Source organism: Equus caballus, chromosome 4, assembly GCF_041296265.1.
Source record: "Equus caballus isolate H_3958 breed thoroughbred chromosome 4, TB-T2T, whole genome shotgun sequence".
Taxonomy (NCBI): domain Eukaryota; kingdom Metazoa; phylum Chordata; class Mammalia; order Perissodactyla; family Equidae; genus Equus; species Equus caballus.
In genome coordinates this window covers 59,278,464-59,302,324 of record NC_091687.1, presented here as the reverse complement: position 1 = coordinate 59,302,324, position 23,861 = coordinate 59,278,464, and the positions used below count along the sequence as shown (strand labels likewise).

At 36.5% G+C, this 23,861-nt stretch overlaps 1 protein-coding gene across 10 annotated transcripts; it reads left to right on the top strand.

The window, feature by feature from the left end:
* The first annotated feature begins 219 nt into the window (after window positions 1–219).
* On the top strand, window positions 220–23,142 carry TRA2A (transformer 2 alpha homolog). 10 transcript variants are annotated; one of them, XM_070264705.1, is made up of 10 exons: window positions 375–628; window positions 1,154–1,221; window positions 10,351–10,663; window positions 10,945–11,078; window positions 16,976–17,141; window positions 18,187–18,375; window positions 20,409–20,524; window positions 21,574–21,699; window positions 22,047–22,114; window positions 22,274–23,142. In XM_070264705.1, the coding sequence occupies exons 5-10, from the start codon at window positions 17,109–17,111 to the stop codon at window positions 22,282–22,284; spliced, it is 543 nt and encodes a 180-aa protein (XP_070120806.1). In that variant the 5' UTR covers window positions 375–628; window positions 1,154–1,221; window positions 10,351–10,663; window positions 10,945–11,078; window positions 16,976–17,108; the 3' UTR covers window positions 22,285–23,142. The 10 variants fall into 10 exon arrangements, with proteins under 10 accessions (XP_070120805.1, XP_023495141.1, XP_005609316.2 ...); XM_023639372.2 differs by having other exon boundaries at window positions 390–628; window positions 1,154–1,243; XM_070264707.1 differs by having other exon boundaries at window positions 395–628; window positions 1,154–1,243; window positions 10,351–10,652.
* Window positions 23,143–23,861: the final 719 nt, after the last annotated feature.

Below are 23,861 nucleotides of genomic sequence, written 5' to 3'. Positions count from 1 at the left end.
GACTTTTCATTACAACCCCATCTGTGCATGTATTACTTCGATAACATTACGAGGGGCAAATGTTGAAGAAAAGTAGTAAGATTGCTGAAAACATCCCAAAATAAAAGCCTATTCATTACATACACGTTTGCAGTTTTTTTCTGTTCCCTCAGAATCCACTTGGAAAATATTAAGGGGACCGAGGTCAATAAAACCTCATCTGGTGACTGAAAATCTTCGAAACGACTGACGCGTTACATACGAGTCTGAAGTTTGGAGGTTACGGCCGCGGATTTGGTTGCAAGATGAAGAGGCTGGAAGCACTCGCCACCCCCAGGGCTCGGCCAGGACCTCCACAAAGCCTCGCGGAAGGCGGGGCCTCGTGACGTCACAGAGACGCCCGCCCCCTTACGTCGCGCTCTAGGGAGGCCGGAACGTTTCTGGCGGCACCGGCGCCATTTTGCCCGAGCTTGCGACCGAGTGGGAGTGGAGCGAGGAGGCTGTTGTTGCCGACTCTTTCCTCCTCCCCACGGTCCAGTCAGCAGGTTGATTAGGCCATAGGCCCTCGAGCCGAGACTTGTCTCTTATTAGTTCTGGGGAGCGCCTGGCCGACATGAGTGATGTAGAGGAGAACAACTTCGAGGGCAGAGTGAGTACAAAGCCGCGGGAGCCGTCTTCGGCGGCGGCCCGATGCTCGGGGTTTCACGGGGACAGGCGCGGTCGGGCGGGGTTGTGGGGAGTCCGGCGGGTGCCCGTGGAGAGCAGCCTCTGGAGCCATCGCGGTGGCTTCCTCACATCCCAAGATGGCTTCTGGGTTCCACTTCTTGCCCAAACACCACGAATAACCCCCTCCCCCCTTTTTTGGCGACTGACTGATACCTGGACTCCTGGGTCCGATTGAGTTCCCCCCGCAGTGCGCCCTCCCTTCTCCCACCCCTGAGGCTTCCTTATCTCTGTTCCGAGGTGTGGGTCCCCGTCGCGGTGGGGCGGGAGGAGACGGCAGGGAGTTCCCCTCCGGCCGGATAGTGGTAGGTGCTTCCTGCGGTGGCATTTCTGGCGACCCCGAGCATCGTAGAGGGTCTCGGGGTCGCAAGTGCGCGGGGCTGTTGTCCGGGCGGGGAGAAGCTGGCGTGGGACTAGCTGGGGCCTGTGTCTCCTTGGCTCTCTATTGCAGTGAGCGGCCGCGTCTCTGTTGGAACCGGCGGCGTTGCGTCTATAAAGGCGAAAGCCTTGAGGTTGAAGGTGGGACGAGCCTAATGAAGTGGTTAGTCAACGACCGCACCGACCCTTAAGCGTTCTTAAGACGAGAGCTGTGAGGGGAAAACTACGCGAGGAGCCCTTTTCCCTTAATGTCCCTTCTACTTTGCTTTCACTTCAGAATGAATGTGGAAATGCTATAACGCCTTATTTTTCTAACTCCTTGATGTTGGGTGTTTTTTTTCTATTCTTTATATCTCAACTTCTGATGCTTTTCTTCCTATGACCTTTCGTCTAAAAACTGACCACTCCTTTACAGGTTTTTACGGTAAAAAAAAAAAAAAAAAAAGGGCCTCTTCTGTCTTAATTTTACATAACTGAAGAAATATCATGGCTAGTGTTCTTTAAATAGCTAGTCAGTTTATACTGTCACTCAGAACGGTACCTGAAAAGTACAGGTCCTCTCCCATTTGTCTTCTTAACCCACCTCCCAGCAAAGAGGGCTCAGAGGTTTTCATTATTTGGGATCGATGAATATAAATAGCACGAAGATACGTTATCCTCAGCTTAAATGTACTAGAACTTTTATCAGTGTTTGAGTTGTGTTTGCAAAGGTACCCTCGTAGTGGAAATCGGTGGAAGTGAGTTAGTGTGAAACCCTGAAAAGCAAACAAAATCCCCAGGCAGCATGTTCTGGCTGTTGTGTTGGTGTTCTAGTCACTAGGGGAAACGCATAAAAAAACACTTAAGATGTGTGCTGGAGGGAATGAATTTGTCTTTTTTAGAAGCTCATAATATAAACACCTGGAACCAGACAGCTATAAATCAAAAGGTCGGTTTAGGCTTTTGTTCTTTTTTGAGGAAAGAGATTTAAATGCGTTAGAAACAAAAAGCTACCTTTAATGCCTTTAAGATTGGTCTTTTAAAAATAAAATCTGGACCATAGATATAAATGAGTAGTTGAATCTGCTCGTTTTTTAGGATGGAGTGTTATTGTCCCAAAAAGCTTCTTAAAATCACATCATAAAAATATCGGTGGTTGTTGTAAGCTGCTGCTTATTTTGAAAATGAACTTGAGTTAAGGAAGGAATTTTGCTATTAATCTTTCCCTCGATTAATTTTAGTACAGACTTTTTTGGTTAATATTTGTTTTGATTTATGGGGAAGTGAAGAGGCCTATTTGGGGACCTGGTTTTCCTTTAAGTTCTTATTTTTTATTAGTCCTTAAGTTGAGGAATGGAGCAAGTTCTGGATAATCACCTTACCCACCTAGAAAAATAATACATGTAAGATTCTCACCCAGTTTTAAGCTAAAATGTGTGTAAGCATTAACAATTTACTTTAATAGAAAAAAGGTTTTTACCTTTTCCCTCTCTTAGAGTGTTTATGGTCATAGAAAATATTTTTTTAACACGTGATACCCAAACATATTTCAGCGTGAATGAACTCGGTAGATTAATGAATATGGTCACGCTCACCTGTTAGATTTTTTGTTGTTGAGGTAATTGTCTTTATTTGTAATTGGTTAAAGAATTAGAAGAATGCCAGAAGCTTTTCTGAGGGTCTGCTTTTTTTATTATTGTTTCTTAAAGCAATTTACTATTCACTAGAGCTTTTGGTTTTTAAACTACAGTGACCTTTTATCTGCTAATCACAAACCAGCAGTTTAAAAAGCTTTTATAGAATACAATTGTTGTGTTCTTATCTTTGTATTTCAATGTAATAACTTTTTAGAGAGACTCAAAAAGATTTTCAAATGATGTTTTTGAGAGGCTTAAGTAGTTATACTTGAAAGTTTTAACTAAAATTAGAGAAAACATTGACAGGTCAGTATTCAGATTTCATTTGCTTTATCTACAAAATAAACAAGGCAGTTATTAACCCCATCTTACTGAAAAGATATATAGAATTAGAGGGTAACTTTCTAGAGATTGCAGAATACATTAAGGAAATAATACTAACAGTTTGTACTTTGATAGCATTTTAGAACCTCCCCCTGCCCTCTGTCTTTGACATATTTTCTCATTTATTGCTCAGAATAATCTTACAAGGGCAGGAGTACTCTTAACAATTTTAGAAACTAAAACCTGAGGCCCAGAAGACTGAGCAGTTGGGAACCCGAGATTTCTAAGGTCCAGTCCATTGCTCATTGCCTTGATACACTATGCTGTATATATTTTGATTAAGTTTTTTAAAAAGAGCACGCTTTACATTGGTGTCTCTGAGCCATTAACGAAGTTTGCTAAAAACAGTTACAGGAGCTTAATTTTCCATTACAGATTAATGTCTCTTCCGTTTTAAAGGACTGGAATAAAAGAACTTTAGGAAAGAAAATATAATTGGCTGAATTTCGTTATAAGTGACCCCAATAGTTAATCAACCAAAATTCCCTTCTGCCTGAAGTGAAACTGTTGAGCACCTGCTGCCTTCTTAGTAAAGGCCAGGTGTTCTTGAGGGGAAGAAAACTTGGAGTCTAATTTGAGATGACTGACAGCTCAAATCTGGGTAAAAGTAAGTATATAATCAAGTGCTATGTGATAGAATTAATAAGGAATTCAGAAAATGGAGCTGAGCAGTTTTGTGAGGGGAATGGGAACGCTTTAACTAGGATGTAAAACTTGAACTGGATCTGATGATTAGGGAAATGAATATTCGTGTGAGTGTGACAATGAGGAGGTTGCTGGAATAGTGAGAGAGATTTGACTAAATATACAGTCAGATAATGGAGGGTTTTGAATTCTAGATTTAGGAATTTGGACTTAATCCAATATGCAGTAAGGTACCATCTATGAATTCTTAATTCTGGGAGTAGCATAATGAAGGGAATTTTACAAAGAACAGAGACTTGGATAGGAAGAGCAACATGGTACATCTGAAATATTTAAGAAAGGAAATTATGAACAATTTGGTCTAAACTGGACAGCAGTGGGATGTAAGAAATGAGTTAGACATTTTTAAGGAATCCGGGAGAATAGTGGTATCATTAAAATAAATAGGTCCATAAAAGCAATTTGCTTGGGATACGTATATAGTTAGAAATGTAGATAGAAATATTTTTTAAGTGGAAATGTCTTTTGGAGCTGGGAGTGAGGTTAGCACTTGAGCTATGACTTTGCGTGTCATTTTCATAAAAGGAATGAGTTGTTTGCTTCACACAGCTTAAAGTAATACTAGGATTTCGATCTCAGAAAATTTTAGTGTCCTTTATAGAAATTAAGGATAATGGAAATTAAGCTTTTATCATTTTACTTATTTTGTTCCCCTTCTACCCCTAATTTTTTAAAAAATGAAACTAGAAAAACATTGAGTCCAATTTTTTCTTACACAGTGGCCCAGTGTTTTTAATGGAGGTTAGTGATTTGTTTATTGCGTAGGAGTCCATCTTATGATTCCACAGTTGTCTATGCTTTGTAGTGCAGTTGAAGAGAAAGATGCTACTTATTCTTGCCTCCTTTTCAGAGCTTGTTTTGGCTTCTTAAGTAGCTGGAATATTTTTAAGAGACTACTACTGTTCCCCTTAATGTACAAGATGATTGGATGATAAAAGTGAAGAGGAAAGTGCAAATTCACCTGTATCAATTTTGAATTAAAATTTGTGTGTGTTAAGATATTTTGTTCAAGAATGGCTGAAATAGGTGAAGGCTTCTTTCTTCTCTGAAACATGATTTGTAATAATAGGGGTGAGGACTACACTGTTCAAAACTCAGCTTGGTGACTGGCTTTTTTAAAGAGCCCTTAAACTAGGCTTAAAAAATTTTTGTTGATGGAATTTTAAAATTGTAAATGTGAGGGTACTGATGAGGTTTACCCTCTGCCCTCTCTTTTTTTTTTTTTTTAAAGAATACAAATAAAATTGAATCCTTGTTTTACAGATAAGAATGTCAGCACTCAAGCTTTTACAAAACTTAGTTCAGCTTCAGCAATTTAATTTCATATATCTCATCACATCAACCTGTTACAGAAGAATAAGGCTTCCTTTCTTATGGTAGGGGTAGTATTAAACCCGAGAGTCTTGTTTGTCTTGGGTTTGATTTATTTACCTGAAGTTAAGTACTATCATTTATCCAATTTTAGTGCTTTTTTATTCCACTCCATCATTTAAGCGAAGAATCTATAAACTTAAGGAAATATTTTAGTGTTCAACTTTTTATGTTTGAGATTCTTTCACTGAAGGGTGCTAATTTGTCAATATATAGAAGGCAGGATTTTAAAAATGAGCAGTGCAACTAATTGTACCCACAGTGCATAACTGTAGTTTTACAGATTTGTCATAGATGCTGCTTACGATTTATACCATTCCTAAAATGAGAATAAAGAGTCTTGGAATCTGAAAGAATGCCAAGGGATTTAAATATTTAGGAGTAAGAGTCATTAAAAACTACAAATAAACTTTGTCTCTATGGACTTTATTTTGTAAATGAACTGAAGTTATTTACCTGTGGAATAATGTGTAGTATAACAAGTGTGAAATGGCCATGAATAACCAGCATAATAGTTTTCTAGAACTTACCTGATGGTGTGGAAACCTTCTCTTTGATAGTATCAGTGGATGGGCAGACATTAAATAACTAACTCTGAGACCTTTGTAAAAGGTATATACGCACATGCTAAGTGAATTAATACTGATTGTTATTTATTCATATGTCATAACAGATTTAGCAGGACAGAAGTGGAGGTGAGAAAATGGTAAAGATCAGATGAGGAGAGAGTCAGTAAGCACTGTTAAAAAAGGGGGAAAAAAGAGTTGAGGGGAATAATGAAAGGAATTGTGGTTTCCCTTCCCTCCATCAGTTTACTGCCATATATAGTTGTGTCTAATCCTTTTTGTCTCATGATTTTCACCAAAAGTATAAGTGACTAGGCGTACTGATCTGAAGTAGAAGACAAGATATGATTTTTCCTTTAAACTGAGGCCCTGTAGTCTTATTCAAGATTCATGAATACTCCCATGACATTAGAAGAGGAGAGCATAAATACAGAATTCTGTAACAGGTTCTTCGTAGTTTGTTTTTAGTTGCTATTTATGGGCTTTTAATATACCTAAACCACTTTAGTCCTTATAAACTTGTTTTCTGTGCCATTGAAATTGCCACTTATACACTAGCTTTTGGGACATTACAATTGACGATGACATAAACTAGCCAGTTTATGAGCCGTGTTTAAAATTTGTACAAAAGACTAAATTTTACAGTTAATTGCACAGTTGTGACATGACTTTAAATTTGATTATATGTGTGTAAGTGCCAATTCCTAAATAATTTCTTTATGTTAAGTATTCCCAAAATTATTCCAAGTTTTAGAGAATATAGAGACAAATACAGTGTTAGAATATCTGTGAGCCTTTCAGATACAAAGACCACTTTAATCTCACTCAGCAGGCAGCATACAGGTATGATCTTAAAAGAAGGGAAATTATTTAAAAACAGCTAATGTTATGAGCACTTGGTGTTTTCTTTTTAAGAAATTGCTCTGATAGCAGCTATGGGTTAAAAAGAGACTGGAAGTAATTCTTTTATAAGCTTAAGAGTCTGTAAAAGAAGTAGCCTATCATACTCAAGAGGAATGAGGCAGAACTGCTATTTCTGTAGGCTAAAATTAAAGAATTGAGTAAACACAGATTTCCCACAAGTCCTAAAGAATGAAGTTCTCAGTACAGTGAATATTATGTTATTTGGGTAATCTAAGTACACCCTCCATCTTTTGGACATATAGTTTACCTAAGTGCACTGATGTTTTCTGTAGAAGTACATCTCTAGTTTCATAAAGTAGTAGGAAAATATGTTTTGAGAAATTTTATTTTAAAAGCTTGCACCATATGCATATAGACTTGAATTTGTGTAAACTTGGCCCAATTACTTGGCATACAGTTTGCTTTGCCATAATGTTAGAATGGGTTACAGCATAGCATTTATATTGATTTATGTGTTTATTTTAATGGGTTTTAAGTACTAAGCATATATATTGTTGGAATTTTTTTTCTTCCACCGGTAATATACTAGCTGTGTTAAAAAACACTGCAGTTCTTGCTTACTGTAGGGATTGTTCATGTTCTGCAACAATGTGTGCATATATTTAATAACGCTTTTTCTTGATCAAAAGAATAGTACGTGTTCATTGTGGTTATTTACAGTTTGTAAAACACACCTATTTTAGCACAAAAGAAAGATGGTTCTTAGACTGCTTGTATTGGGTACACTGTAGTACTTTCTTAATATTCATAGTTAGCTCCCTCCTTTTTGTTTTTCTCTGTGTCCTTCAGCTACTACCAAAGGTACCTTGATAATGATAGAATAATTAAAAGAACAAACACACACCCTTTAAGCAGGTTGTACTGTGAGAACTTTCTGCATGGCTTCTGGCTTATAGTAGGTAAGGTAGATTGGGAGCAAATTTAAAATTTCTATTAAAATTTGTGATATGATTTGGTTGAGTCCTTAACCTGCCCATTTCAACTAGGCAGCATAGTTTTAATGGTTGTTGGATCCAGAAGCAGGTTACTGAGGAATTTGGCAGAATTTCTTGACTGGACAGCTTTAAGAGCAGGTTAAGTGTAGTCTAGTGAAACAGGACAGATACCACCCCTTCTCAGTATTTAATTTTTTTCTGTTTGCAATTTCAATTCACTTTCCAAATTCTGAATAGTTTTATGAGTTTCCTTGAAAAAAGTTGAAACAATCGTTTCATAAGGAAGACAAGTCAGGGGTAGAAAAGGATAATCTAGCATTTGTCCATAAAGGGCTTATTGTAGCCTGGTTTCTAATGCACAGTTTAGTGACGATAGTATGTATTTGGTACCAGCTTTTGAGAAATAAGTTACTTAAAAATGGTAAATATTAATATAACAGTTTTCTGTGTGTGAAGACTTTATTAACTACCGTTTCTTGTGATGAAAGGCCATTTTTTTTTTATTACAGTAAAAATAATTCTGAAGAATTAAAAGTTTGTTTTATGCTTTGTAGTTTGTTCTTTAGGTTAAGGTTACTGACAGTTATTGATTTACCTTTTTAGTAAGTCTTTAAACTGTTTTTGGAGGTTAAAATGATAGTGACAGCTTTTTACTAGGAGTTAAAGAGGGAGTTAAGAGGACTGTTTCTTAACCTTGGATGATTCCATGAAGAAATTTATGCAGATTTAGGTATCCCTGATAAAAACATTGAAAGGTAGGCAACAAAGGAGATGAGGTATTTGTGACACCTGGCATAATAAAAAGCAAGCCTTCTTGAACAATATGTTGATGTCTTTAGAAAAGATACCCTGTCGTATCTTAATGCTTTAACAAACTAGAAAGTTGCATTTTTTCCCATTGAGTTGCTATGCCAGAACTGGCTTTAAAATTTAAATTTTAAGATGTTACTGAGTTACCTTGTTTACATTAATTCCTAAGAAGTGGTGAGTTTTTTTTAGCGCTATTGAATAATTTTCAACTATTATGTTTATGAGGGAAGACTTGAAATATACACGTATTTGGACCATAAAATTTTAATCTTGTACTAGAAAGCTTCACATAAACATTTAAGAATAAATTTGGGGTTTTAACATAAGATTTTGGTTTTTTTATCCTAGTAAAACTAAAGATTTTACAGTAACAGAGTACAAAGCCTTCTGATACATGTATATAACAAGGACTGTGATGTTTATAGATACTGTTCCATCTACTGCTGTTCAGTGGTGGCATAAATGAATGTTATACCAGAGGATCTGTTTTCTAGAAGGGAAAGCCAAAAGAGAGAGGGGTAGATACTCTTATCAGTTTAATTAATGAACCAGCCCCTGAGACTTCAATTACAAGCAAATTTGCCATACTTTTTTTTTCTTAAGTACTGGATATTCTGCTTTTACAGTTAGTGATTGAAAAAGCCTAAATTGCTATGCCTGCTCCAGGCATCAGTCAGAAATTTATAGAGTGTTTCTGAGATTTGCTGAGACTTACTGTAGGAAGCTAAACGGGAAAGGTCGATATTGAACAGAAAAGTAGCTTTATATTTCAGTTTTGTTTTTATCTGAAAAAATAGAGAGTATTAGTACAGTTCCTTGATAAGTAAGTCTTTTGACGTTAAACAGAGTAAAGGAAAAGTTTTAAGTAAATTGCATGATAGTCTTATGGCATAGGGGGAAATTGGTGTGAAATTGGGATAATTATTTAGACTAATAATCAAGGCTTTACATGGACAGAGAAACCAAACTGTTCGTCCTACTTTCGTCATAAGTGCCTCATATATCTGTCAAATTAAAAAACAAGCTTTTAATCAATTTCAAATTATTTGATTTGGAAAGTTTTGATTTGTATCCAACTCTTTCAGAAGCCTGTCAGTTTTCTGAACTTGGAGATAGTCACTGAAGGGAGTACAAGTATGCATAGCTGCATAAAATATGCAAAAACTATGAACAAAAGAGGTGGGGTCAAAAACAAAGACAAGGATTCTGATTTTCTAACTTCTTTTACATTATGATACTTCATGGATAATATAGGATTTTAAAATGGCACAATTTGCAAAAATAGGTATATTAGGAATTTACAAGCCAAAGGGGAAATTTTAAGAATTTCATGCTTTCTTTTCCCCTTAATGTTTTCAATATCCTTGTATTACTTCAGAACATCTTTCTGGGTAAATCAGAGTGAGCAAAGGTAGTAGTCAAACAAAATTGAGAGAAGATGTTAGTAATTTTACATTTTTTTCTTTTACTTCTTCAAACCTCAGCATGTATCTTATAGTGTGTGAGTTTAGATAGATGTGTATAAATATTTCAGCCTAGAATGCTTTCTTCAACTATATCTTGATATCTTAGCATGGCTTAGTGAAAGCTTATTTTAAGATCACTAAGATGATAAATTAGTGAAAACTTAAGACATAGATGGGGGGTATAGTTAATGTTAGAGTTATGCTTGAATTAAGTATTATATTAAAATTGTGCACATTTTAGGAACTAGGATGAAACATGAAAGGGGAGGAGGGTGAAGAGTATGGTAAAAACATTTAGAGAAATTCAGTAAATTCTCTTTGTTAGAAACTAGACTTTTGAACAATTTAAAGATTATAAAATTGTTTTTTTAATAAACTAGTTATTTGCACTTTACCTGCTGGCTTTACCATTTGGTAGATAACATTCTGAACTCCAGCAGAGTTTTATAATCCCCACGTGCTTAAATATACTAAATGTTCTTTTTCCATTAAGGTTAATGTTCGTGAAGAAATTGAAGAGTTTTTTCCAAGAATGTGGAAGATAAATCAAGATAAAAGAAGGCTAATGAAAAGTATTAAAGATCAGAAAATTAAAATTGAATGGGGGAAAAAATTGAACAGAAGATTGGTCAGATAGAAGCACTTGAATATTTTTTTTAAGGCTATTTTGAATTGTTTGAATTGGGGAAGAATACACGAAGTATGAAAAATGAAAAACTCAATGAAGAATGAAGAGAAGTAGAAAGCAAGAGTGAAGTAGAATTAAAAGAATCTGGAAGAATGAATGGGTCCTAGGTTAAGTAAATGTATGGTTTATGTTCCAGTGTCTGTATGATCAAGTTGTAGATGAATTTGCATGATTACTTAGTTAATAGAGAATTGGTGATCTGGTTCAAGTAGGGAATTATTGAGGACAGTTAGCAGTATTTAACAATGGGTTATTAATGAGCTGAAATTTTTTCTGGAGGGTGTTGCCTAACCATTTGTTTTTCAGGAGCAATCAATATAAATAATTACGGTACTTTAAATGTTAGGTGTTAGGCATCTACGTGACCAGTGCCATTTGTAATACTGTCTTCTTTGTTAGGAGTCTCGCTCTCAGTCAAAATCTCCAACGGGAACTCCTGCTCGTGTAAAATCGGAGAGCAGGTCAGGATCTCGTAGTCCATCAAGGGTTTCCAAACACTCTGAATCCCATTCTCGGTCAAGATCAAAATCCAGGTACGTGTGTTTAAAATAATACTTGAAATGCTTTCCTTGGATTTTTCAGGGCAGAGTGGTTTAATCCCGCACTTTTGTTGCATTTTGCTAAGAAATTTCACCAAAGACTCAGTCATGAACTAGTTTTTCTCAAATGGGAGTGTACAAATGAATAATCTGTTCTAGAGGACTTAGGTAAGGTGTAATCATCTCCTAGCCCAATTAATCTATTGGGTACTAGCTATTAATACAAATTAAATATATGTCCATGGATTTTAATGTGCTTGGCATTTGAGGATTAGAGTTTGATTTTATTTCAACAATATTTATACAATAAAAAGGTAATTTTTTTGTATTGGAGACTTGGTGTGTAATTTATTGCAGGGAAAGTTGGTGAATATTTGTTGAACAGGTTATCGGAATGATTTGAGAAGGTTTTTCAAGGTTTGCATTCCAGCTACATCTTTTATCTGAAAATTCTGAGTTAATAGGTGGAGCTCGAGTCAGATATAATTGGGCGGGGGCGGGTTGGGGAGAATATCTGGCTGATTCAGAGCCCCTACCACTTCCATTGACAACAACAAAAAACTCTAGTGGACCACTGCAAGGGTCACTGTATCCGATGTCCCACCTGTACTAGGGTAGGAAAAAAAGGTTTAAAAACAACTTGTACCATTATTTTGAAGTGATTGTAACTTCTTGATCAGAGATCTAATTTATGTCTCTAAGGGGACATGAGACTGAAGAATCAGTTAAAAGTCTGTACTTTTCTTGAGGTCCACAGCTATGTCTTTGTCTCTGTTGTATCCAGGATCCAGCCCAGTGCTTGATATAGTAACTAGTCTATTTAATTAAATCCACATGTGCAGAAGAGCATTGGAAAGAATTTGGATGTAGAAACAGAAATGAATATATTTTCATTTTAGGACCTTTGTACGTGTTGCCCTTAGGGTAGAATTCTCTTTCCTCAGATATTCACATGTCACTTGATTCAGTTCTTTGCTCATATGTCACCTGAGAACATTAAATAGCATGGATACTCTTTACTCCCTTACTCTTAATTTTTTCCATAATATTTGTCACTATTTGATTTAGAGAAAAGGTAGACACTCCTGAAGAGTTTTAAATTAATGTCTCACTTTTTATTATTATTTAAAAGTAACAATTGATATTTTAAGTGACAGGTTTTCTTATTAATGTTTTTTATTTTTTTTTTAAACTGAGGCTGTAAATTAGTGCTAAGGAAAACGGGAAATATCCTGTTTGGTATCCTTGCTCAAACACAAGTTTTCTTCATACATAGCCCATTCTACCCCGAAAATGATTGATTACTTTTAGATAGTAGGCCACTCATTCTATCGTTTTTGTCCCCACTGAGAAGCCTTTGTTTAGGGCCGGGCCGGTGGCACAGTGGTTAAGTGTGCACGTTCCGCTTCGGCGGCCCAGGGTTCGCTGGTTTGGCTCCTGGGTGCGGACATGGCACCGCTTGGCAAGCCATGCTGTGGTAGGCGTCCCACGTATAAAGTAGGGGAAGGTGGGCACAGATGTGAGCTCAGAGCCACCCTTCCTCAGCAAAAAGGAGGATTGGCAGCAGTTAGCTCAGGGCTAATCTTCCTCAAAAAAGAAAAAAGAATTGATATACATTAAATAAAATTTTAAAAAAAAGAAGCCTTTGTTTACCTTTCTTCAATATATCTGTACTCTTAGCTTGATATTCAAAGTTTTACACAATATTGTCTCAGTCCTTTCCTAATCTTCATTCTTATTGCTTCCTTTGTAAGTATCCTAGTTCCTAGCAGATTGTACTGTTTTGCACTTCTCTAATCACATTTCCATGTCTTCTTGCCAAGGAACCTTTGCTCTTGCTAGTCCCAGAACATTTTTCTCCTGTTTCTATTAAGTCTTCCAGCTTTATTGTTAGCCTTTCTTGTCTCAATCTTCCCTCATTAATTTTATTCCCTTCACCCATGTGCTCTCTTCTTAAACTTTCTGGGCCTTAGCATTTATAACGTTTATTGAATGCCTTATAGAAGTTATTTTGCATGACTGTCATCACTGCTGGTCTAGGTGTTTAGTTAAGGGTGGGTCATGCTAATAGTAAATAAGAAATTGTTGCGTTTATAGGCAAAGAAAGAGGACTATCTGAGAGTGGAAAAACCAGAGATAGGAGATGAACTAGGGAATCGGCAGTGGAAAGATGGGTGAGATGCTGTAGAAAGCTTGAGGAAATGAAGACTGTTAGACTTAGACATGAAGACTGTTAGATTAGATGGACATTTAGGTTGTCGATGAATTAGTTTTGATGCAAGATTGCAGTGGGCTAAAGAAAGATTGGAAAGGAAATGGTACTTAACTGTGAAGGTAATATAGAACTATGTTGAGAATGGTGATAAGAATCAAAGGATTTTATTATAATGGTAGTTGGTGGTTTGTTTTGTCTTTTTTGTGGTAAGATGCACATCAGGACAAAATTTAGTCTTAACCAATTTTTTTTAATTGAGGTCACAATAGTTTATACCATTGTGAAATTTCAGCTGTACATTATTTTAATTTTTTTAAAGATTTTATTTTTCCTTTTTCTCCCAAAGCCCCCCAGTACATAGTTGTGTATTTTTAGTTGTGGGTCCTAGATGTGGCATGTGTGATGCCACCTCAGCATGGCTGTATGAGCGGTGCCATGTCCACACCCAGAACTTGAACCGCCGAAACCCTGGGCCGCTGAAACGGAGCACGAAAACTTAACCACTCAGCCACGGGGCTGGCCCCCTCAGGTGTACATTATTATTTGTCAGTCACCATATAAATGTGCCCCTTCACTCCTTGTGCCCACCACCCAACCCCCTCCCCCTTCTTTGTCCATGTGTTTATCTTCCACATATGAGTGAAATCATACGATGTTTATCTTTCTTTGTCTGACTTATTTTGCTTAACATGATACCCTCAAAGTCCATCCATATTGTTGCGAATGGCACAATTTTGTCCTTTTTTTTTCTTATGGCTGAGTAGTATTCCATTGTGTGTGTGTGTATGTGTGTGTATACACACACACATACACACACACACATCTTCCTTATCCAATCATCAGTTGATGGGCACTTGGGTTGCTTCCACATCTTGGCTATTTTGAATAATGCTGCAGTGAACGTAGAGGTGCATAAGTTTCTTTGTGTTGTTGATTTCAGGTTCTTTGGGATAGCTGGGTCATAGGGTATTTCTGTTTTTAATTTTTTGAGAAATCTCCATGCTGTTTTCCATAGTTTGCATTCCCACCAACAGTGTATGAGGGTTCCCTTTTCTCCACAATGTCTCTAGCGTTTGTTATTTTTTGTCTTGGTGATTATATCCCTTCTAATAGGTGTAAGGTGATACCTAAGTGTAGTTTTGATTTGCATTTCCCTGATGATTAGTGATGTTGAACATCTTTTCATGTGCCTTTTGGCCATCTGTATATCTTCTTTGGAAAATTGTCCCTTCATATTCTCTGCCCACTTTTTGATCGGGTTGTTTGTTGTTCAGTTGTGTGGTTCTTTATATGTTATGGAGATTAACCCCTTGTCAGATATATGATTTGCAAGTATTTTCTCCCTGTTGGTGGGTTGTCTTTTCGTTTTGATCCTAGTTTCCTTTGCTTTGCAGAAGCTCTTTAGTTTGATGAAGTCCCACTTGTTTATTTTTTCTTTTGTTTCCCTTGTCCGAGTAGACGTGTTATTTGAAAAGATCCTTTTAAGACCAATGTCAAAGAGTGTGCTGTAGGGGCCAGCCCTGTGGCCGAGTGGTTAAGTTCACACGCTCCGCTGCAGCAGCCCAGGGTTTCGCTGGTTCGGATCCTGGGCATGGACATGGCACTGCTCATCAGGCAACACTGAGGCGGCATCCCACATGCCACAACTAAAAATACACAACTATGTACCAGGGGGCTTTTAGAGAAAAAGGAAAAATGAAATCTTAAAAAAAAAAATTGTGCTGCTGATATTTTCTTGTAGAAGTTCTATGGTGTCAGGTCTTACCTTCAAGTTTTTGATCCATTTTGAGTTGATTTTTGTGTACGGCCAAAGATGATGGTCTACTTTCATTCTTTTGCCTGTGGCTGTCCAGTTTTCCCAGCACCATTTGTTGAAGAGACTTTCCTTTCTCCATTGTATGTTCTTGGCTCCCTTTGTCGAAGATAGCTGTCTGTAGATGTGTGGTTTTATTTCTAGGTTTTCACTTCTGTTCCAAGGATCTGTGTGCTTGTTTGTGTACTAGTAACATGCTGTTTTAATTACTATGGCTTTGTAGTATATTTTGAAGTCAGGGATCATGATGCCTCCAGCTTAGTTCTTTTTTTCTCAGGATTGCTTTAGCTGTTTGGGGTCTTTTGTTGCCCCATATGAATTTTAGGATTCTTTGTTCTACTTCCATGAAGAATGTCATTTGGATTCTGGTTGGGATTGCATTGAATCTGTAGATTGCTTTAGGTAGTATGGACATTTTAACTATGTTTATTCTTCCAATCCATGTGCATGGAAGATCTTTCCATTTCTTTATGTCATTATCAATTTCTTTCGGTAATGTCTTATAGTTTTCATTGTATAGGTCTTTCACCTCCTTGGTCAAATTTATTCCTAGGTATTTTATTCTTTTTGTTTCAGTTGTAAATGGGGTTGTCTTCTTGAGTTCTCTTTCTGTTAGTTTGTTGTTGGAATATAGAAATGCAACTGATTTTTCTAAGTTGATTTTATACCCTGCAACTTTGCTGCAGTTGTTGATTATTTCTGATAGTTTTCCAGTGGATTCTTCACAGTTTTCTATGTATAAAATCATGTCATCTGCAAACAGCAAGAGTTTCACTTCTTTGTTGCCTGTTTGGAGTCCTTTTATTCTTTTTTCTTGTTTAATTGCTCTGGCCCAAACCACCAGTACTATGTCAAATGAGAGTGGTGAGAGTGAGCACTCTCGTCTTGTTCCTGTTCTCAGAGAGATGGCTTTCAGTTTTTCCCCCTTGAATAGGATGTTGGCTATGAGTTTGTCATATATGGCCTTTATTATGTTGAGGTACTTACCATATATACCCATTTTATTGAGAGTTTCTGATCATAAATGGATGTTGGATCTTATCAAATGGTTTCTCTGTGTCTATTGAGATTATCGTGTGGTTTTTGTTCCTTATTTTGTTAATCTGGTGTATCACATTGATTGATTTGCAGATGTTGAACCATCCCTGTGTCCCTGGTATAAATCCCACTTGATCGTGGTGTATGATCTTTTTAATGTATTGCTGTATTCGGTTTGCCAATATTTTGTTGAGGATTTTTGTATGTATGTTCATCAGCAATATTGGCCTGTAATTTTCCTTTGTGGGTCTTAACCATTTTTAAGTGTACAGTTCAGCAGCATTAAGTACATTTACATTGTTGTGCAACAGTCACCACCATCCATCCCCGTAACTTTTTATCTTGTAAAACTGAAATTATACCCATTAAATAATGACTCCCCATTCTCTACTCCTTCCAGCTCCTGGCAACTACCATTTTACTTTCTGTCTCTGATTTTGACTACTCTAAGTACTTCATATAAGTGGAATCATACAGTGTTTGTCTTTTTTGTGACTGGCTTATTTCACTTAGTATAATATCCTCAAGGTTCATCCATGTTGTAGAATATTACAGAATTTCCTTACTAGTGGTAGTTTTTTTTTTTTTCCCGTTTTGAAGAAAGTAGAGCCTTAACATGCTTGTAAAGTAAGGTGAAAAGAGTGAATGTAGAAGGGATAGGCTGAGAATGAAGAGGAGATTGTAGTGATTAAGAGAACAACAGGAAGAATACCTTTTCCTCAGAAAGGAGAAAGGAGCTGAGAATAAGCTGGGATATATGTATACGGATCCTTAGAGGTAGCCATTTTGTTTGAGTATTTTTATCTAAATTTATTTCTTTCAAAGGTCGAGGTCAAGAAGGCATTCTCATAGACGTTACACTCGATCCAGATCCCATTCTCACTCTCATAGGAGACGATCTCGAAGTAGGTCATATACACCAGAATACCGGCGTCGAAGGAGCCGAAGTCATTCTCCAATGTCTAACCGGAGAAGACATACAGGCAGCAGGGTATGTGGTTTCTAAAATTTAATGAAAACTTATTTTGTCCTCCTGTGTATTTAGTCATAGCATAATAGCTTGCTTTTATGAGAGCTAGACTGCTGTTTGAAAGTGGTACTCCAGAAACAACATCCTTGAGTGTATGAATATTGATTATATACATTTAGGTATATTTTCTTTTCTTGACTTGAATATTTAAGAGGTGAAGTTTGGGAAGAAGTGATATGTTCCAGGAATTAAAATGAAAAGCATAAACTGAATTGAAACTATTGAGATAAGGAAAAAGGCAAGGAAATACCAAAAACTCTGTAGTAGTAATAATGGCTAACACTTATGTTGAACACCATGCAAAGTTCTTCAATATATTTAATACTTTTAACATCTCTGTGAGGCAAGTTACCATGTTATGGATAAGGAAATTGAGTCTTGGGTATGTGACATTGAGGTGGGTTTATTTTTTGGCTAACTGGAATAGCCCAGGTTTCAACCAGGCTACTTAACTCTTAACGGTCCTGTGCTTAACTGCTGTGCTCTGCTTCTCCCATGTGACACTGAATCATTTAACTGTGATGGAGTCTGCTGTTATTTAATGATGTTTTGAAATCTATTCATTTATTTTTCAAATCTGCATCGTGGGAACATTGCAAGAATATCCTTGCTAAAGAATGAAAATGGAGGAGGAGAGTCTAATCAGCAATTACAGACAAAGTCAAATTAAGTACAAATCTATAAGGGATGTAAAGCATTTGAATAAACTAGAAATATGGCATTAAACTAAGGGTGAATTCTTAGGATGTATTCTGAAAATTGCTGGGCTAGAGAGTAAGGATGTTTTTTATTTGGGCCGCAACATCAAGTATATTCCAAAGAAGGCCTGAGTGTACTGTGAACTATAAAGTGTGGCTCATCTAGTTTTCACCCTCTTAAGTTCTTATTTCCAAGTGACTTGAAACAATATAGTGTATTGGGTGAGATGTTCTAAGCAAAATATTTCTCCGTCTTAATTTTTATTTTAATTTGGAGCTTAACATTAAATGTCATCTTTATTCAATAGGCAAATCCAGATCCCAACACTTGTCTTGGAGTGTTTGGCCTCAGTTTGTACACAACAGAGAGAGATCTTCGTGAAGTATTTTCTCGGTATGGACCATTGAGTGGCGTCAATGTTGTTTATGATCAGCGAACTGGACGATCACGAGGATTTGCCTTTGTTTATTTTGAGAGAATAGATGACTCAAAGGAGGTAATTTTGTTTTTGTAATTATTTGTCAATTTGATGATTATAGTATTGAGTTACTATTAAAGGTTGATTAATAGACTCCCAGTTCCATAAACATTATGTCTGCTTTCATTCTCTGACCTGATTCAAACTCTGCTTCTCTGAGTTACACTTGGAATAGCCAGTTTCTCTTTCCAGTTAATACTCTCTGGTATAGCCATATCCTGATTGAAATCTGCCCTTGTAAAGAGAGCAATACGTGTTTGAGTAAATGGAAAAAGTAAAATATTTAAGTGTTCTCTTTTGAATAAGCCTTATTCATGCTCCAAGCAGATGATTAAAATGACTTTTTAGAATTATTTAGTGTTTAGATTTAATCTGTTTAATTTTGTAATTGTCTAATTAGCTCCCCGTGTATAGATAACAGAGCTTTGTTTTTCTGTTCTCTTAATACTCATCTGTTGTTCTGTTCTATAATTGAAAAATAACACATGGAAGGAATTGTTACTTCTTCATTTTTGTGTAGTGCCATCCTTAATTTGCCTAACAGAGTGATCCTAATTAATGTTAATGATTAGAAATAGTGCTCTTCAAATGTATTAGGTATTGAATTATAAAGGAAGCAGTAGGCTTGCTTTCTCTGTACTAAAAGTTCATAGTGATTGAGTTAGAAAATTCCGTTTTAAGAAATTTGAAGCTGATTATTAAAGTTTTATCAAAGCTTAGTAAGTGCCATGTACTGGCATGTCTTTTGTATCATTTTGCATGTGACAGGTCATTATCGCTCTATGCACCAGCAGTGTTTGATTGCAACATAAGCAGTCATAATAAAAGCGTATCTTTAAAAAATAATAGATGCTATTGGCATCTGATGGATGGAGGCCAGTGATGATACTACACATCCTACAGTGCACAGAATAGCTACCCACAACATAGAATTAGCAGTTACGTAATGTCGTAGTGCTGAGGTTGAAAAACGCCAGATAATTCTAACAAAATAATGCTCCAGCTTGTAAGTCATTTTGTAGTAGACATTCTGATAGGCACTCTAATGGTTTAATTTGTCAGTACTATGATTTTTTTTTTTTACTGTTAGATACTGTGATTTGTTTATTCCTTTTCTCAATTAAGGGATAAATGTGTAAATTTAGAAATACCAGGATATCCGCTCTGAAGTGAAAATGCAACCAACATGACAAATTTATTTTTAAGAGGCCAGCCCAGTGGTATAGTGATTGTTTGCGGGCTCTGCTTCAACAGCCCAGGGTTCGCAGGTTTGGATCTTGGGTGCGGACCTGCACACCACTCATCAAGCCATGCTGTGATGGCGTCCCACATACGAAATAGAGGAGGATTGGCACAGATGTTAGCTGAGCGCTAATCTTCCTCACCAAAAAAAATAAATAAAAAATGAAACTAATTTGCCCTATCTGTTACCTGCCCCCCCTTCAGGTTTATTTCTTGATAAAGTTAAATGAAAATCGCAACTTTACTTAGTTCCAAAGAACTTCTTGCAAATTTGTTAAAATGATTGAATTATTATTGCATTTATTGGTATTAGTGCCAAAGGGCAAAGTGATAGGGAATGTGAGCGCAGGTATAAAGACAGGAGCACTTGTTGGCAAGTTTAGAAGTTCCTTGATGTTTGGAAGTTCACTAGGTGGCAGTGTATTACCTCAGGAACAAGACTAGTTTAGAATTGTCAGCTGAATTGTAATTTCTGCTTTGAGTTGCCGAGACTGAAACTATGACTACAGCCTCAGAGTTATGCAGACTTCCCTGAGTTGTGTGGTTCCTTCTCTATGGCTGTAGCTGCCTCCAGTCTTTGAGCACAGGCCTGCTTAAGTGTCCGTGTGTACCTTAGCAAAGTCGATACTATTGACGTGCATGTAGCAAGGATTACTATGTAAAATCTTAGCCCCTGGTGATGGAGAAAGAAGTGGTTAGAGAATTTTCATTTTTGAAATTTCAAATGGAAAATATGTTAAATTTGTTGCAGTTTTGGTAGTTTCTCCCTGATGAATCATGCATGACTCTGTGCCTGTTCTGCTTTAAAGGCTATGGAAAGGGCAAATGGAATGGAGCTGGACGGTAGAAGAATTCGTGTGGATTATTCTATTACCAAGAGGGCACACACACCTACACCAGGCATCTACATGGGCAGACCAACTCAGTAAGATTTCAAGTTTCCTAAGCTCTACTGTAAGAGCCAGAAATCTACCCAAAATGTGTGCAAAATTTTGATTAATCAAAAGATAAAATTTTTTCTCCTGTAATAAGAATTGAAAGTTACTTAATTTGTATATATTCTTTGAATCAAGGGTACAAAATAAAACTGTCGAAGTACATTCCTGGCTCTTGGTACTTATACAAACAGGAGATTATTAAGTACTAGAAAAATATCACATGCTTTTTAAATATTATCTATTATGTGACCTTGGAAGCCTCTGTGTACGAGGAAGGGTTTTACTGATGTTAGTGTTTGTTTAAAAAAAAAAAAAAAGCCAGTCTTGCCAGTTTTCACATTGTGTAGAACATAAATGGGGGCTTTTATAAAGTTTTTTTAAATGTAATACAACCAAAGACAGTATTTACTTCTTAAGAGGGAAAGAAGGACTATAGGCTTTCATTTAATTTGAAACCTTCCTGGGGGAAATGTAGGATTTGGCAAGGAGAGCATACAGAACACTAAAGTGAAAATAGTGTCCCTATGATTAAGAGTTGGGAAAACAGCAGAAGAAAGAGCTTTGAGTTTAAATTCACTGCCAAAGGTTTAAATACCAGACCATGGTTTTAGTGCTGAACCTCAGTATAAGGTAGTCACTTCTCTGGCGTTCAGGCTTGGTTACTTTTTTATTCTGGGTGTGTATTAATTGCATTGGAATTAGTCATAAGGACGCATATCTTAGCTTTGGTACCCTTTCCCAGCACGCTGCTGCATTTCACCTTGAAAAGGTCCTGCTGATTTGGGTAGCGCATTCATAGAAAAGCAGTTTGTAGTTCGGACAGTTTTTGTGAAATCATTCCTGCTTATTTATGTAATGAATAGGAAGCTAAAGCAGAACACCATGGGAGTCAGCAAAATGAGAGATGGAAAAGGGTTATTCTTTCTCTCTTATCTCCCTTCCTTCCTCCATTTTATTTTAAGTACCAATTGTATTAAATGATAGTGGTGGAAAATAATCATTTGCATTGATACAAAGTTTTTACATTTTTCTGTAGTAGTGGTGGTGGCGGTGGCGGAGGCGGTGGTGGAGGTGGAGGAGGTGGCAGACGTCGAGATTCTTACTATGATAGAGGATATGACCGTGGGTATGACAGATATGAAGACTATGATTACCGGTACAGGTAATGTTTTAACTTGTGATTTCTGTTCTAAATTAATTAGTAGTATTATTTGGCACATTTAATTTATGTTTGATACGTATTAATAAAAATAGTAAAAAATAGACTATGATGCTTTCTTGAGAATGTACGAAAAAAATATTTTCTCAAAACTAATAACAGAGGTTAATTATCTGTATTTGCCAATATTTTGTTGTGCCATATGTTTACTATTCTGGTGTCGTTTGACACAGAGAACTTAGTAGTTATCATCTTGAGTCCATTATTATTTTGAGTGACGGGGTATTTTTATTTTCATCTGCCTCAGTGGAGTGACGATGTGGTATACTAAAGAATTTTTTTTTCTACAGAAGAAGATCACCTTCTCCTTACTATAGTCGATACAGATCACGATCAAGATCTCGTTCCTACAGCCCAAGTATGTACACTTGCTTTCGTAGCATTAAGAACCTCATTTCTAATTAATGGTTTATTTTAGAAAATTAGGGTATATGGTAGCTGTTAAAATAGTTGGAAAAGTATTAGGCAAGTCACACTATATGTCATTTTGACTTTTTTTTTTGGCCTTCTTTTTCAGGACGCTATTGATAAACCAGAATGTTTGCAGCTAAGGACATCTTTTTCTCTTTCTCTTTTTTTGTTTAATTCTGGATTTCCCCAAGCTTCCAATCCTTCGTAGTCCTTTAAAAGAACCCTTAAAAAAATCTTTGGTTTATTTAGCATCTACACTTTGTCAGTTGTATTGCTGTTTTCCACCCCTTTATTATACTCCTAAAGATGTGATTGTTGTCATTTTGAGTAGTTAAACATCTTGAGTGAAAAAGGAACCCTCAGTGTTAATGCTTTGTAAATGATTTTTCTTTGCTTTTACAGAAAATTAACTCCTGGCTAATCAAATGAAGAAAGAAATGATCTTTTAAAAGGTTCTTTTGTGTTAAATATTGTGTTAGACATTGTATTAGAGATCTGCATTTACAACAAGCTCCTTTTTTTCAACTTTATTTTGGAGAAGATAGTAACACACAAAGTAGTTCAGTCATGTCGTTTGTCTGGGGTGGCATGGAGCAAGTAGTGTAGAAAGTTTGAAGCTATAGAAGAAATCACTTGGTCATTTCTTTGGAAGAACGGAATTTTTGAACCCTAAAAATTACGTCGTCTTTTAGAAATGAAAAGCTCGTGGACTCCTACAAAACATGTTGTATTTAAAATACATCTGTTAAAACTTACAAACTTAAAGTGTGATTTTTGTGTTGAATTTATTGAAGTTTAAGTATTCCTTTAATCAGTGAAGGACAGCCCTTATTTATTACTTTGAGCAATTGTATACTTTGCTGTTAGAAATTTTGGTATTGGGACAGTGGTTAAGCAGACAATGTATAGTACAGAGTCCTTAGAAGATACGTATGGGAAAGTCGTCTTTCAAATAAAAGTTAATTTCTTTGAAAATGGGATTCTCTTTATTGTGGTACAATGAGAAAATATAACTGGATTGATTTAGGCACCAATCCTTTTTCCTAACATTTTTGCTGACTCCTGAATGTATAATCTTTGTCTCTTCTTCACTCTTTAAAAACCCTTGTTTTTCTTCCTTCCTCTTTTTTGTAAACCAAGTTGTAAATATTAAGAGTGTTCAGTACCAAGCACCTTGCTGAAGGAAAGGTAAGTAATATGGTTTGTGTCTTCAAGAAGCCCACATTCTAGTAGGAAACACACTTAAACAACTGTAAAGCCAGGTATTAAAAGACTGGGAATCACTGCCCTAAAGAGAACATTAATCTGTTGACTATAGGAGTACTTTCGTTGACAAGCTGCTTATATCTTTAAAGTGAAAACATTAGCCACAATCTGGAAGAGAATTAATTTCCCTATGAAGAGACAGTAAACATAATTAAAAACATATTACGTGTGTGTTAATGGAGCAGGGAAGGAGAGTAGGGGAATAAGGGGGGGATACAGGTTTAAAGAAGGCAGTCTGAAGGCTTTCTTGAGGGCATGAAATTTGAGTAAAATCTTAAGGTGAGAAAGGGAGCCTTGTAGATATCTGGGAGAAGAGTATGTTGGATATAGGGAATAGCAAATGTAATGGCCTTAAGGCAGCAGCATACCTGGACTGTTGAAGAAGGCAGGCTGGAGAGGACAAAGATAATAACCAAGGACTGGGCATA